This window comes from Phaenicophaeus curvirostris, chromosome 6 (assembly GCF_032191515.1).
Source record: "Phaenicophaeus curvirostris isolate KB17595 chromosome 6, BPBGC_Pcur_1.0, whole genome shotgun sequence".
Taxonomy (NCBI): domain Eukaryota; kingdom Metazoa; phylum Chordata; class Aves; order Cuculiformes; family Cuculidae; genus Phaenicophaeus; species Phaenicophaeus curvirostris.
The window spans coordinates 36,644,374-36,660,154 of NC_091397.1; the positions used below are offsets into that span (position 1 = coordinate 36,644,374).

General features: G+C 37.0%; 1 protein-coding gene across 4 annotated transcripts in view; it reads right to left on the reverse strand.

Annotated features, from left to right (window-relative positions):
- POU6F2 (POU class 6 homeobox 2) overlaps positions 1 to 15,781 on the reverse strand; it is a 323,558-nt gene that overhangs the window by 257,296 nt on the left and 50,481 nt on the right. For 3 of the 4 annotated variants that reach the window (XM_069859806.1, XM_069859810.1, XM_069859807.1), the window contains exon 2: positions 6,298 to 6,469. In XM_069859806.1, coding sequence (XP_069715907.1) covers positions 6,298 to 6,469 — 172 coding nt within the window. Of the gene's footprint in view, positions 1 to 6,297; positions 6,470 to 7,166; positions 7,279 to 15,781 lie in introns of those variants that run through there. The other variant, XM_069859809.1, reaches the window with a different exon arrangement.

The window sequence follows — 15,781 nt, forward strand, 5'->3', positions numbered from 1 at the left end:
TAGTTATTATGTATATAAATACAGAACAATCAGACTTCAGGCCTCATTTAAGAAACAAAATATACACTTAGTTAAAAAAAATTAGCAAAGTAGTAATGAGAAATTAATGAGAACAAACAGAATTGCCTTAAAAAAACGCAACTAACTTTCTCCATACTTAAAACAGCTTCTATTGTTTCTTTGCTTTTTTTAAATAGTCTCTCTTTGTCACAATTCAGGCACAGTAATAAGAGAATTATTTGTTTCCATATAAGCAAGGGAATTTATAAGTGGGGCTTATAAATCATCATCAGCCCAATATTGCTTTCATTGATGGTTAAAGGATTAAGACTGCGGTCTCCTCAGAGCTGTAATACTAGCATCAGTACCACCACTGCCTGAGCTACCTGCAACACCTAGGCACAGCAGGAACACTGAGCTAAGGATGGATTTTCTGTCTTACCATTGCATCATGCTTTGTGTTTAAATAGTCATAACATCTTTTTAGGCTTTCATGGGCATTTATTGCCCATTCACAAGTGCATGCCCCACCGACTTCAGTAAGATCTTGCCAAGGAATCAGACAGTATCATTATTCATAGTTATTCAAGTCCCTAACTGTCTGCAAACACCTATTTTAAAATGCTAGCATCAAATATATCCTTCAGATATAACAATCAATCACATAGCCAGATCTTCTGATTCTTTGAAAACTTATTCATTAATTGAGCAAGACACCACTGCATTTTAGAAAAAAGATTTACAAGCTTATATGACCCAGTTCTGTAAACATGCCTCCCATTAGTGTTCCTCATTGACATAGTCTTTGTAATGAAATAGTGCTCCTCATCCACAGATAACTTGCTTTAATAAAAGTATCACACATTCAAGCAATAGCAGCATCTGTCCTATGGCCCTTATGGATGGCACAGATAACCGATGGTGTCTCAGAACAAAGCACCCACAATGTGGAAATTACTGAATAAAATTATGTGAAATGACAGGAATCTTTAAATGCAGATTAAAGAAATTTCAAATGTTTGCTGCATCTAAAGACGGCTATGATTTTAATACTGAGACCACTTGGGCCATAAACTTCCCTATCATAACAGAAACATTCTCTAGGGCTTTAAAATGCAGCAAAAGCCACAAACACACATTGCTTCCTTTCACTGAAATTATCAAATCTTATCAAAGTGTCCCTGAGAAGCAGAGATCTTTTAGGCCTTTAAAATTCAAGGATACAACCAGAACACTGAGAATCATCCTTAAATACACTGATGAAAGGAAAGCTCTTAGTCTGAAGGCCTTTTTACCCCCACAGGCTAGATACGCTGTTAATGATGATAACGTGAGCTTCCTCGCAGCAACCTGGCACTGACCTCTGCTCTGACCTGCAGAGACCACTGTCTCAAGAGGTAAAAGACAATTTAGTCCTTTATCCTTTGTAACTGAAATTACTGCAGTGCTATAAACTCTTACCAAGGCAACTCCGATTAAAAAGAAAGAAAAAGAGATAATGTGTGTTTCCTTAAAGAGCAATACAAGGGATCGGCTGGCAAAACAGTATCAGTTAGAAACAACTTCTGCAGTGTTCCAGTACAACATGTATGTGTAGCGTATAAAGATACAGTCTGAAACATGGTTAACAATATGGTAAAGGAAAACAAAATCTCAAAGCTTATGAGCTTAAAAAAAAGCTTAAAAAAAAATCCTTGTTTCTGGCAATATGCACAGGTTCATTTAAGTCACTTATCTCCGCTCCATATTTCAAGTATACATTGCATTCTTTAAAAACCCAAAAAACTGGTAGTGAACCCAATGAAACCACGGTCCTTGGCTGCAGCACAGGAAACGTAAGATTTAATTTCACTCAAACAAACCCTTGCCAGCAAAAAAAGAAAGAATATTAGGGGTCAATTTTTTGCTGTCCTGCAATTACTAAATAAGAAACACTTGTGCTCCACAATTATAGGCTTGGTCTTGCACGCTTGCTTACAGCTTTGTTTATTTCAATAAGTTAGATGCAGAGAACTACAAGCTCGATCTCAAAAAGCAACTTTTTATAATAGAGTAAAATTACCTTAACATGCAAGTGCATTCTCAACGTTCTTTTTACCATCATCTAATTATGTCACAAATTACCTTCAATTAAGGATGAATTAAGGACTGTATCTAACTCCAGGATCACCAGCTTCAGTCCACAGGTACTGTTGGTGCTTAGACTAGCCACTTCTTTCCTGGGATTTTTACTGTACAGAGAATTTAATGCACAAAGTATCCCTGGTCTCAATGCCAACTTTTGAATCTTAACAGTTAGGGTAGTACACAGCTAAACACAAAGCGGGTTGGTTTTTTTCTTACTAAGATTTTTCAGACCAATACTTCATAACTTATTCTAAATTTGTTGAAAGATGTTGTATAAAATGACAACTAGAATTAACTAATTTCTTTAGTAGCAAAACCAAATGTGTTTATTCAATTGAAGCTACTACTCAGCATTAACACAAGATTTCTCCAGAAAGAGCCATGGCATTTGGCCTGAGCTGCTATTTTGAAGCATATTGCAGAATAAGACAAGTTGATCTGAAAATTACACCCCCAGGAACGTCAACAGCTAGACCAGTTTCTCTGTTTCTTAATTAAATCAGATTATTAAAATAGGAGATATCACTTCACAAATATTTTAAAGAGTAACACACCACAAGATCTCTTGCAAAGCAACTTTGCCTTATATTGTTCAGAAAATCTGTGATTTCTGTAACTGAAACACTATAGCTGTGCTAACCCTACACTTCTAAACTGTACTTCTGAGCTACTGCGTTTCAGGATAGAGTCCTTTACAAACATTTTGCACTTCAGAAAGTATTTTTCACCATGTGTTTTATTCCATTCTTGTTTCATACGTTTTCAGTATCAAACATCTTTGGCATGCAGCTATGCAGATTCCAAGAAGTCCAGTGGTATAAATGCACAAGTAGGGGATCACACGTGCAAACCTCCAGACTACAGGACAGCCTTTTCTTTAACAAAAAATAAATATAAAAAAAATAAAATGAAAACTAAAGCCAAACAAAATAAATCCCCTACAACCAGCCACCACCCCTAAGAGAAAGCAAGCAGGCAAACAACAAGCAAGTACAACCCCTCTAATCACAGCTGCTCCTGTCATCACTCACAGGCAACAACAGCTCTGCAGTGACAAAGTGCATCTTCCCAGACACCTGTGCACCAGTTTCAGGTGGGAGATATTTCAGATTGTCAGAAACTTATCCCAGCTCATGCTGGTATTTCTGAGCGCCAAGGGGCTGCTGTGTTCACCTGCTTTGTTGCTGATAGAAAAGCACCCGTAAGAGAATCAAAAGTTTGCTGCATATCTATCTTCCTAAGTCAAAAGTGAGTATAATTAATTATACCCCTGCCCTTTCCTCACCTGCAGCACGGACTGTTCTTGAAGAGGTGCCATTTTTATGATTAATTGTGCTATCTGCTACCAAAAAAAAACCAAACCAAAAAAACCCCAACACTCTTTCTATGGTGTGCAGTGAAATACAGAGACAAGGAAGTTTGTGAAAAAGAGAAAAAGAAGGTGTATTTTAGGAAAAGGTACAGGTGCAGGTCCTTACAGAAATAAAGCCATCAATCAAAAGCTAAACAGAACGTGTCCAGTGAGAAAGAGGAAAGCTCTTCACATCTAAGAATTTAATTGTGCACATCTATATGAAAATAAGACCTGTGAAATATCGCTAACATCAAGTATACTCAAATGCTGGTCATTCATTCCTACTAAATCTGTACCTGATTTTCAAAAATTTTTCAAAAAATGTGAAAGCAGCAGTGTAGAAAAACTTCATTCTCTACGGACCTGTCTCCTCCCCTTTACTTTTTAAAATGCTCCTCCCTCCCCTGCTTAACAGATTTGGGGCAAATTTTCACACAGCATGCATTGAATGTTATATTGTAAAAGGAAGATTATTATCTGATCACATGAAAGAAAGTCAGAGAAGAAAACTGTCAATCTTTATGCCATAGCATATCAGTTAGTCCACAACAATTTAGTTTCAGAAACTGCAAAGAAAGGCCCAAAATATGCATTCCTAACATGCTGTTCATAACATTAAACAAAAAAGAAATAGCCATAGAATAATGTTCCATATGTATGTATCAAAGCCTTAAACAAAACTACAGTTATTTATTTTAAAAGTTTACTGCCAGTCTATCTTAAAGCATGCATCTGTGACATAAGGGCTAACCATCTTTATTTTAAATTTTCTCAGTGTGATCCTCAAATGTATCAAAACAGCCCTGTTGTCCTTCATTTTCTGTTCTCAAAAGTTACTAAAATTAACTGACAAGGGCTGCTGCTAAAAGATCTGTAGCATTTGTCATAACTCTAACAGAATCTCAATGAATGGTACATAACTTCACACTGTGGCAGTTGAACTATTTCACCTACTTTTGTTTACTTGGGAGCATCTTTTTAGCAGTATAAGAATCAGGCTAGCAAGCATCTTACACTAATGGAAAGAGCACAATATGTTAATTTGTAGCTATTTCATTAGTACTTTTAGGGATGTAAATTATATTTGAGGTCCAGACAGAGACAATATATTGTTGCGCATCATTTCTATACCCCACACGGCAATTCTAACGAAAGTGCCTGTGTATATTTCACTGTCGGTGTAGAGCATACAAATGACAATGGCTCAAAACATATCCTGCCTTTTATTACAGGACTAAAACCAAATAGACATTTCACTGCCCTCAAATTAAAAGTCCGTTTTTTGTTTTGTCTATGCCTTGCTATATTTAATAAATGCACCCTAAACATTTGAGCAAATAAAATACAGAAACATAGCTGAAGATATTTACACTATTCTAGACAACTAATAGCCATCTGAATTTTTGAAATTACAGTTCTTTCACTGATGAAATGGACTAAAACAATTATTATATGCTATTTGAACATTCAAAGTGCTAATGGAAATTATGCTTTCCATGGTAACAAAGATTACTAAGATGATGCTTAAAAATGGATGTGATATTCAGTAATGGTCATTATTTTAATCTAGAAATTAAATTTTAGGATTTTTAAATTACTAGTATTTTCCCATATGTGTAGTGAAGTTGTTTAGTAAAACATTTTGTGTATGTCTTTTAGTGAGGGGCAAAGAAGATTTTAAAAGAAAATTGCATGTGTTCTTTTGTTTAAAAACATCTTGCAGCTCTTACTCTAGCTGGAATACTGAAATATGAACACTGCTACAGATTTCCTTACAGGTTATGAAATCAAAACTTGAATCTTAGAAAATGGGCTCTCACCCTCTGTCCCTTAAAGCTGCATTTCCATTAAACAAGATCTTTTTCCCTTCAGCTTCCACCTACAGGATCACATAAAATAAGGAAATAGTCCATTTCAATTAAGGTTTGTCTCAAGTCATGAACGGAAATAATTAAAAGGAACTCCTGCAGGACAGCAGTCCCTCTAAACCCAAAATGTCACTCTGTACCATACAGTGGTGCTCCAGCTCAGACATCTATCAACATCTATCACTCAAGCACGCGCCTCAACAACTCTGCTCCCTTTCCTGATTAGAGATCAGAGTTGCTTGAGTTGGCTTACAGGGTGTCATCCATTTGAATGACAGATGTCTGTGTTGGAGTGGCACTCTTGCTGCTTTTGTTTTGACTCTGAAAGGTTACATTTATCTGGCAGTGTTTAAACTATTTAAAAATAAACAAAAATACAAAAGGTAATTTCTCTTTATATTGTCTTTAGAAAAAATATTTAATTTCTAATTTAAATTCCAAAACCATTCACTCCATGTGCAGTACCTTTGGTAGCCTTTGTTTACTCAGTACAGGGTATTTTCTATGGGAAGGTTTCAGCTTCTTCAGCCAGCTTTATCTTTACCGTATAAAATGGTAACTTTTCAGTTTAATCCAGCCTTAGAAATAGCTGGAAACATATGAGGCACATCAGCAACTAATGCAATGAATGTTAGTGAAGTACTCCAAGAAAATTATCCCCCCCATTTATTTTTTCACATTAGAGACTACAGATCAAAACGAAACATAGAATGTCTACAACTTGCATAAAATAAGTTCATTGCTAACAAAAGTTTTCAGGACTGATGCTGTCATTCTGGTAATCAGTTGCAACGGGAGCAGAGGGCTGTACACCTGCACGCTCCAAGCTACTCCTTCGTTCTTACAAGAAAATTGAGTGAACAAAAAAAAAAAAAAAAAGGGAACGGGGGGAGATTGCTCTTCCGGACAACATGGTAGCAGTGAAATGAAATACCTAGACAGACTTACCGAAGAGCTTGCTGGGAGTGTCCTCGCTGTCATTTGATTCCACAGGCGCAAGCAGGGGCTCATTCAGCTCGTTGTCTGAAGTAGCTGCCTTGTCCTCACCTCTCAACTCTGCATTCATTTCACTCCGCAGTGACAGCAAGGGCTTACTGACTTGTCCAGCTATCATTGGATCCTAGGATGGGGGAAAAAAGAGTGAGGGGAAAAAAAAGTGGCAGCTTTGGTGTGCGTATACTCTCTCTTCCACTCCCTCTCTCTCACACACACACATGCACACTCTCTCTCTCTCTCTCTCTCTTATCTCTGGCTGCTCCTGCTGTTATTGCTGGCTGCAGTCAAGTGAAGAGCTATTACAGATCCAATGAGTTTTCCATTACTCCCCACCCTATTAAAGCTCAACTAGCATGTGAGAGATTCAGGATGCTTTGGAGAAAAACTTCTATGAAAGCAACATAACCAACACTGCTTTAATTGTGGGATGTGCTTTTTTTTATGGGTATGTTTTTACACTTCATCCTCTCCTTAATGTAGTAAGAAAAGAAATTCCTGTACGCTCCAACGCCACAGAAGAGGAGCGCCCTGTGAGCACTCCATAGTGATTTAAAGAGGCATCCTCAGCTGTACAACATGAGCAAAATCAAATGCACAGTTTCTAGCGTTCCAGCATTTCTATGAAAATACATAGCATCAAAGAGCCATTTCATTACATACATTTAACAGAGATACAGATTTCTTCTGACTATTCCTGTCTTTGGGATACTACGCTCCACAAGTCCATAAACACACACAAACACATATTTTTCTTTTGAAAATAAAAAAAAAAACCCACAGAAACCATTTTTTAAAAAGATAGAATTAGGAAAGATACTTACACAAACAGTTTGCAATTATTCTTGTGTTTGCAACATTATATCCCCATAAAACATTACATATATGCACATTTAAATCTTTTCTTGCTGTTTTGGATCTATTTTATCTTCTGCTCATTGAGGACATTTGGGGGTCAGGCATTATTTCCAAGCACACTCCATATTTCCGTTTGCAAACTAATAGGCATAATACCATGACAGCACGTAAACCAGAGTTTAAAAAAACTAAATAAAAGGAAAGGAACAAGTGACCTTGTTGCGCTCCCTGGCAGCTATTTATTGCAAAGTTCATGCCTAAATGGTTCTTATGCAGAGAGCAGGTGACCAGCGAGCAAATAGGTTGGTTAGCATGTTCCCTCTGTCCCGTCCTCACATTGGTCGATGTTCGCCTATGTCTTTTTTTTTAATGTATTCATGTCTGAAAAGTGAATTTGATATGACACATGATAATCTATGAAAATGTTAATCAATACAAATAGTTTAAGCTGTCATCAAATGCACTTCTTTAGTCAATACTCATATCACTGAAAACAATGTCACTGTCACCAGGGCTTAATTTGCACAGCACTTAAATATTGGACTCTGTGCATCAATGCACTCCTCTTCAAATACTGTAGGTAAACACATTTTCTCCCTATTTAAGGCTGAAGCACTCAGCACGCATTTAGCTGAGCTGAATCCTCCCTTTTGAATACCTTGATAGGTCCACTGGAGGGCAAAATTAATACTTAATTGAATCTCACAGTCATCAAAATAATCAATACTTTTTTATTATTTATTCTTTACAGTCTGTTGACTGTTTCAAACCTCTGAGGGAATGGTGGAAAGGATTCATGGCTTTGAAACACTGTCATTTAACAAGGTAATTTTCAGTGGGGCATTAGGGGTTGTGAAACATATAATAAAACAAAAATGGTGGCTTATAATAGGAAGAAAGAAAAGAATTATATTTCTGCCATCTAACAAAACAGGATAAATAAAAAAGCAAGTGCGAGAGGGAGAGGGTGAAAGGAGGGGGGAGAGGGAGAGAAAGACTGGCTTTTGAAGGGTTTTATCATATCAAGAGCAGAGCTGAGCTTTCATAATGCTGACATTTCTCATCCTGACAATCCTAAACAAGTGGAAAGGATGAGATCGCAGATATCATCTTTCATCACATTCCCCAGCTTAAGAACCAACATGACAGCTTCTCTCCCCTTTACACTGTTAATTACTAAATAAAATACTGCTCTCTGTCAGCATTAGATTATTGCAGATAGCAACCACAAACATTACTCCATTGTTTTGGTTTGCCTTTTTTTTTTTTTAAACCAGTGATACCTACCTTGAACTATTCAGAAAATAAATTAGGCTTGTGTCTACATATTGTAAATATATGAAATATAATCAATTTAATCGATATGGTCAATCCATGTTATTGTCAGACTAAATCGCTGGTGATTTATTAACATTTCATTTACTGTATTTATTAGCCAGCAACAATCTGAACATTTCTTAGATGTTTCTGGAGAGGATTTCTTTTGCAGATGCTGTAAAAAAAACCTCCTAACTTGTTTTGCCTCATATTTGTATTGCATCATGGACAGTTGTTTACCAAGGCAAATATTTTGGATATTTGCTTTCATGTACTAAATAACAAATTTTAGCAGATTTTGAAGCTAAAGGTTACTGTGAGCACAAAAGGCATTGTTTCAGTCTGAGCTGCTGCCCTCAGTTTCAGCTGTGCAAGACCAACACCAAGAGTGGTTCCATAAAAAACATGAATCAGGGCAAAATTTGACCCTTTTCATCAAAGTATTTTGGGGAAGGAACTAATTGTGTCCACAGAGCTACACTGCTAATCTGAAGACTAAGAGTAATTCAATGGAAGATGCTGAATAAGTAGGATTCTAGATTGAAGTCTCAGCTGCCAAATTTTGAAGCTGACTATGCGAAAAATGGGAGGAAGCACAATGTAAGAAATGTGACAGCACTGGGAGAAACCTCAGGCCTTAGATGTGAGTGAATTCCCAGCAACTTTAACAGGGCCTGAATTTTACCTGTTACGTTCACCAAGGATTTGGACTCATCTGGAGTACTTTGTTCATTTCCAATTAGCCAATATCAGAAAGATACATCAGAAAGAGATGGGCAGTAAGAATGATAAAAAGGTAGAAAAGATTTGGAGTGTTTACAGAAGAAAAAGTAATTAAGAACGAGCACAATCAAAGTTTACAAAATAATAAATGGCAGGGAGAAAATGTATATCAGGAATTATTCACCCTGTGTCTTCTGAGGAGAAAAGGGCCTCCACTTAAATGGAAAAAGTCATAAATCTAATGACAATAAAAGCTACTTTTCCAAACAGTAAAGCAGTGAAAACGCGTGGAACTCTTTGATGCAAGGTAGTACTGAGACCTGAGTATTACTGAGTATCATCTTAGTTGCTCACGTGGTTGGTCAGACTCCTAGCAATGAATTTAAAACAGCTTTGCAAATACAGAGCCAAGGACTATAAAAACTGAAATAATATAACTGCTGCCCCCTCCCTCAGATGGTACCAGAACCTGTAGTTAACCCCCAGGATAGCTTGCTCTGTCAGGTGGTGAATGAATGACAACTTTCTCTATAAGCAGATGGATAAGGCACTGTCTAAAATTCTAGTCTACATGAAGACTAAATAAATCACTTAAATGATGGGTTGAGGGAAGGTTTGCTTCCTTCAAAACCACACTTTTAAAAAATGGGCATTTTTTAACTTCAGATTGTCTCTAGGCTTTCTGTACTTAAGAATATGTCTCTTCTGCAGTGGATTATGCATGATTAAAAACTACTGGTTTTATTAAAAGTGTAATAAATTCTAATTCCAGTGTATAGCAAGTGACCTAGTCTGCAAAATCCTTTGGAGGCCAGAGGGATTGTTTCTATATTTCCCGGTGGCCTCTCTAAAAACTTTGCAGTAGTTGCTGTGTTTCAGGCCCAGCAGCATTCTCCTCCTCCTCTGCCTACCTACAATGTCCCGCCCAGAGATGACCCACAGAGCTGGAGAGGATGCATTGAGGGAAAGAGTTATGCCTGCATCTTTTGCAGAGAGTTCCGTCAGGATCTGTTTTTCTCCCTGCCCTGGATGTCTGTGGGCTTGACAGTCAGCTTTTGCTTTCTAGAAGCTGTTAGAATTCAGGTTACACTTTGCACTGTAACACAGGGTCTTCCATTGACCAAGAGCTACACAAAAGTTTTAGCTTTTCGTATACAAATTTGAAAAGTCTAAGGATACATAAAAAAACAGCAAGATGAACCTTGTAGAAAGGGTTTATGTGCTTTAAGTAAGAGGCAAGAATACCTAAAAGGGATATAATGCTTCAGAATTTCAGACTGCATAATCACAAGAGAAAAGTTCTAGTTATGCGAGAACTAAGGAATCACAATCCTCTTATTTGAAATATACTTGTATATACCGCACACATAGTGACAAATTTTACACATATTTCTTGCAGATACTTATACAACTTGTCATCTATTTCTTGTCCAACTAGCAACAGTATTCCAGACTTGCCTGTTTTCTATGAGATTTTGCTGACAGTTTTGTGCAGTGAGTGGTCCTCCCTGCTGTGTGTCTCCCTTAAGGGTGGCTCATACCTCCTGTAATTCTGTTGGAATACCTACTACACCTATGTTCAGCTCTACCACTCCCTGACGACTTAAACAAGCTGTTGTGCTTAATTTAACAGTAAAAATCATGTGGATTTGCAAAAGCAAATTACAGCTCTGGTTATAAACCCTCTTTTAAAAGCCAAAACCTTTACGTTTTTCTTATCTGCAGCACTGTGTGAAGTACAACATTTATTGCTGTGCTAAAAGCTTTGCCTCTGCGCTTTAAATATAACGGTGCAGTTTCTAAACAAAACTATTAAGTAATCGAAGACAGCTTTTAAAGGAAACCATATGGGTTTTGTGCAAAACATGCCCTGGGCAGGAGTCTAAAAATGGGAGAAAAAAACGACTTTTATCCTTAATGTGGGACATGGGTGATAATAGGGATTTATGAATGCTTCATGCACTGGTTTAGTCACTGGTCTAAATTTTGTACTTACTGCACTGTAAACATTGTTGGTTTGAATTTAATTACTTTTTAAATTTTTAATTAGGAGAAAAATCAAGATCCTTTATTTGCTTGTTATTTTTCCCATAATTTGAATTTGCTCTGCACATTCTTTATACCTCTGGCTTAGAAGTACTTGAAATTAATTTTCTAATTTTTTTCAAAAAAATATTCTCAAAGATTCTGATCTTTTACCAGTTTCAGTTTGGGAGATACACAACACATACATTTCAGAGTAAACACTCCAATGATAACACCAATAAACATAAAACTTAGTGTTCATATGTTATTCTAATGACTACACCAAAAAAAATGAGTACTCAAATTGTAGGTTTTTTATTTCTTACTCAAGACAGAGCAAAATCACAATTTTGGATAAAGCTATTCTAAGACGTAACTTAGCTTATAGTTTTTGAACTTGGAAATCATTAAAACGACTACTGAGAAAGAACTGGATTTATTTTGTATCAAATACCAGTGAAATTTAGGATTGCCTTCTCCCTTGGTCCTCTTATAAACTATTCCTTCTTCCTTCATCTTATTGCTTCTAGAGGTTTTCATTTTCTTTTCTGTAAAAAAATTTTCTCATAGACAACCTTCTTTAATTCTTTCTTATTTGAACATTGTTTTATCTGCTGTCTCTAATGTGCTGCTATTTCCATCCCAATCTATCCATGGTGTAGTTTATGCAAACTACTTTGAATCGGCATTTTGTCCCCTACTAGCCTCTGACCATTGCTACCTGCTGGCTGTCACTTCCCTAGAAAAGTTACACAGAAAAATCTCATTTTCTTCACAGCCATCTGTACCACCATCCTTAGATGAAAGTTTCTATAAGCAAAACAAACAAGACTGCTGATATATGATCATGGATCGCCCTTCACTACTTTGATCTTGTACCTCTATTTACTGTATTAAATATTTACTTACATTACCTGTGTTACTCATATTTAACTTACTAAAATCTTCAGTATTGCCTTTCCTTCCTGTTACAGCAAAAAAATGATGGATCCCCAGCTCTTCGAACTAAATATGAATATTATCACCCGAAACAGTCTCCACTTTTCTTCAGCTAGAATGGTATTCTCTTCATTAAAATCTCTGCAGCAGAAAAGATACTTGTTCTCAATATCAGTGTGACTTTGGACATTGTATTTTTCCAGTGATACTGATCTTCACATCTAGTATCCAGGTTGCAATTAAAAAGGGGCATTTTCTAGTTAGAAATAATGTAGATAACTAGCTAACCAGTGCCTAACCATACTCATGTTATTAATAGTACTGAACTTTAATTAACGATTTAATTTGGAATGATGTTGGAGACACTATCACTTCCCTGGTGTTTTCTTTCATTTAAGCACACAGAAGCTGCAGAGTAGTAAATGGTGTTACATTACCATTTATTTTATAATCAGCTTAGGTCTGTTGCTCTAAATGTGCTCCAGCAGTCATGCTGCACGCTTTGAACAGAAAAAAAAAGGTAAAGGATGTTGGTTTCACTATAGAAAAAGTGAGGAACAGCTATATCATTGTAGGAGACTGCTACGTCTCTGATCCAGAAAAGCCATTTCTGGAAATGTCTGGGAAAGAAAGGCTTACATGCATGAATCCAGGGTTTGTGTTTCTCCTGACCCACATGATACTTACGAATTGCTAATGCCAGAGTACACACAGCATAGACGCTTTAATCTAAAAGTTTCTTTCAACTCTTGGAGTTGACCTTAATGCTTCTGATCCAATTATTAATTTGATTTAAGAATTATTCTGCTCTTCTTGTTGCAAACCATTTCATCTTTAGAGTTTTCTGCTATGTACAGAGTGAAGCTCTATTTTCCTCTATTGATTAGGATAACAAAAGTTATAATTTGGGCCTTGGCCTGATTATAATGATTGCCCATTTAAATCTGGCTTACTTGAAAGGATTTTGTTCATCTGTGGGGACGTAGCAGAAGTTTGTATTCATATGGAGTTCAAGAACCAGAGAAGCTACTATTCTGGGAAGCTACCATGCTCTTTCAAACACATGATAGAAAATGGCGCACAGCCATCAGGAGAAATAACAAGTTGTGAGAGTTGTGAGAGAAAGCAGCCTTCTTCTAGTTAAAGATTCTTGCAGCCACGCAAAGGCTGATTCCATTTTTGAGAAACCAGAAGATCAAGCCCTACAGATCATGTCAACACAAATGTGTAACAGGATGGAATATTTTTAACTGGAACCAACGTGGTGGAATGAGATTTCAAGAGATTGTTCTGCTCATTTCATAGAAATATTTAGGTTGGAAAAGACCTTTAAGGTCATCAAATCAAGAAATTTCCTACTTTTCTGCCATCTGGTCTCACAAAAGAAGGAAATTATATAGGAGGGCAATTAAGTTTGAAATTTGAAGATGGTCCCTATCAGGAGTAACACTGTGACACGTTTGCGTTGTATGAGTAGTGGATGACTCCCACTGCTCTGTCAGTTTGATTCTGCTGCAGGGAGCTATGCAAAGCATAAGAAACCATCTAGAAAATTACAAGTCTGTAAGAATAGCTAGCATTTTCTAAATTTTGCATACCGTGGGGCCAATTTGCTAAAAGACTTGAAAATTTTTCAGTAATGAAGAGGAAGACATTGTCTTCCATTTAAAAAAAATAATCTATAAAGGTATTCATCACTTTTAGGGAAAAAGAATACGGTTCTGCCCTAATGCTGTAGCTGCTTAAAGGATCTTTGCTACCAAAAAAATCCCTTCTCATTCACCCTAAAAATGATGTCAAATTGAGTTGTTTTAGACCAACACTGACCATCTAAGAGAGATGTGATCCTGTTTGACAAATCATTGGACTATCTTCACAAATGCTTTTTCACAAGCCTGCTAGTTCCATAACTTGCCTTTTTTTTTCCTAATACTTTCTCAGTTTCATTTCTGAAGGGGCCATGACCACAAGGCTTCTCTTTCCAGATAATCTTGCTACATATGTTAAAAGATCCTTCTAGAACCTACAGTATATCCTTATCAACATAATCTTCCTACTCTTGAAGAAGCTTCTTTGGAACTAAGAAATGCAATAAAATACTCCACAGGACATTCTGGGCTAGTCTTCCTTCGGTGAAACATTGCTCATCAGGATTTCTACCACAAAGCATTCAGTAAACATTAATTTGGCAAAATCAGAATATTAAAATGGTATTGTGTACAGTTTCTCTATATTTTCATTTGTCAGGCTTTGTCTACCATGCACACACCAGAAATGGCTTTGAGGGAAGAAATATCAAAGCCTGAATTCAGTTAAAACTGCTTTCTTTTAGAAGTCAGCACATCCAGAACCCCACAAAAACCAAATTTAGAATTGCTTTTGAACATCGATCATGTATAAGAGAGAAACTTGACTAAGCAATGTGGAAAGAACTTACAGCAACTGAAAGAGACTGTCATCTTCTATTAGTTAAACAAAAACTTGATTTTACATAACATGTCAGGATTTGCAAGTTGTAAATAAAAGAAAGCATTAACTTGAATTTTTGAAAATCAAAGCATGAGTTAAACAGTAACCTACCTCAGCAGTTAATTCAATCACTTAAATTTGGTCTAGGAAAACCCAAATCAAGTTAGGTCTGTAGCTGGCCATGGACTTGGCCATATCAGGAAAGTCACATTCTATTTCTGGCTGTGTCTTGCCTGGCTCTCACCAGAAATTACATCAAAGGTACATAATGCAACACCTTCAAAAGAAAATTTGTTGAAATGGGAACACACCAATTCTGGTGCAATGCAGCAGCCTTTTCTACTGAAAACTTTTTTTTGCTAAGATTTTTGAAGTAGTTCTAATCTAATTTGTTTAATTCAACTCTTGGTTTGCTTATCACTTTTAAAAGTAGTTAGAACCTATAATACAACACACAGACACAACCGTATCCTCGGCTGCATCAAAAGAAGAGTGGCCAGCAGGTCAAGGAAGGTGGTTCTGCCCCTATTCCTCTCTTGTGACACCTCATCTGGAGTACTGTGTCCAGTTCTGGAATCCTCAACAGAAGAAGGATATGGAACTGTTGGAACAGGTCCAGAGGAGGGCTACAAAGATGATCAGAGGGCTGGAGCACCTCCTATACGAGGGTAGGCTAAGAGAGTTGGGCTTGTTCAGCCTGGAGAAGAGAAGGCTTTGGAGAGATCTTATAGTAACCTTTAGTATCTATAGTACCTGAAGGAGCCTACAAGAAAGCTGGAGAGGCACCACCACAGAAAGACTTGTGGTGATAGGAAGAGGGGAACAGGTATAACCTGGAGAGGGGGAGATTTATGTTTGATATAAAGAAGAATTTCTTCACCATGAGAGTGGTGAGGCACCGGCACAGGTTGCCCAGGGAAGCTGTGGATGCCCCATTCCTAGAGGTGTTCAAGGTCGGGTTGGATGGGGCTGTGGGTATCCTGACCTAGTGGGATGTTGGAACTAGATGATCTTTAAGGTCGCTTCCAACCCTAACTATTCTATGATTCTGTGATTCTATGAACTTAGACCAGTTTGGAAACTAGTATTTTTTCTGAATCCTTCAAGA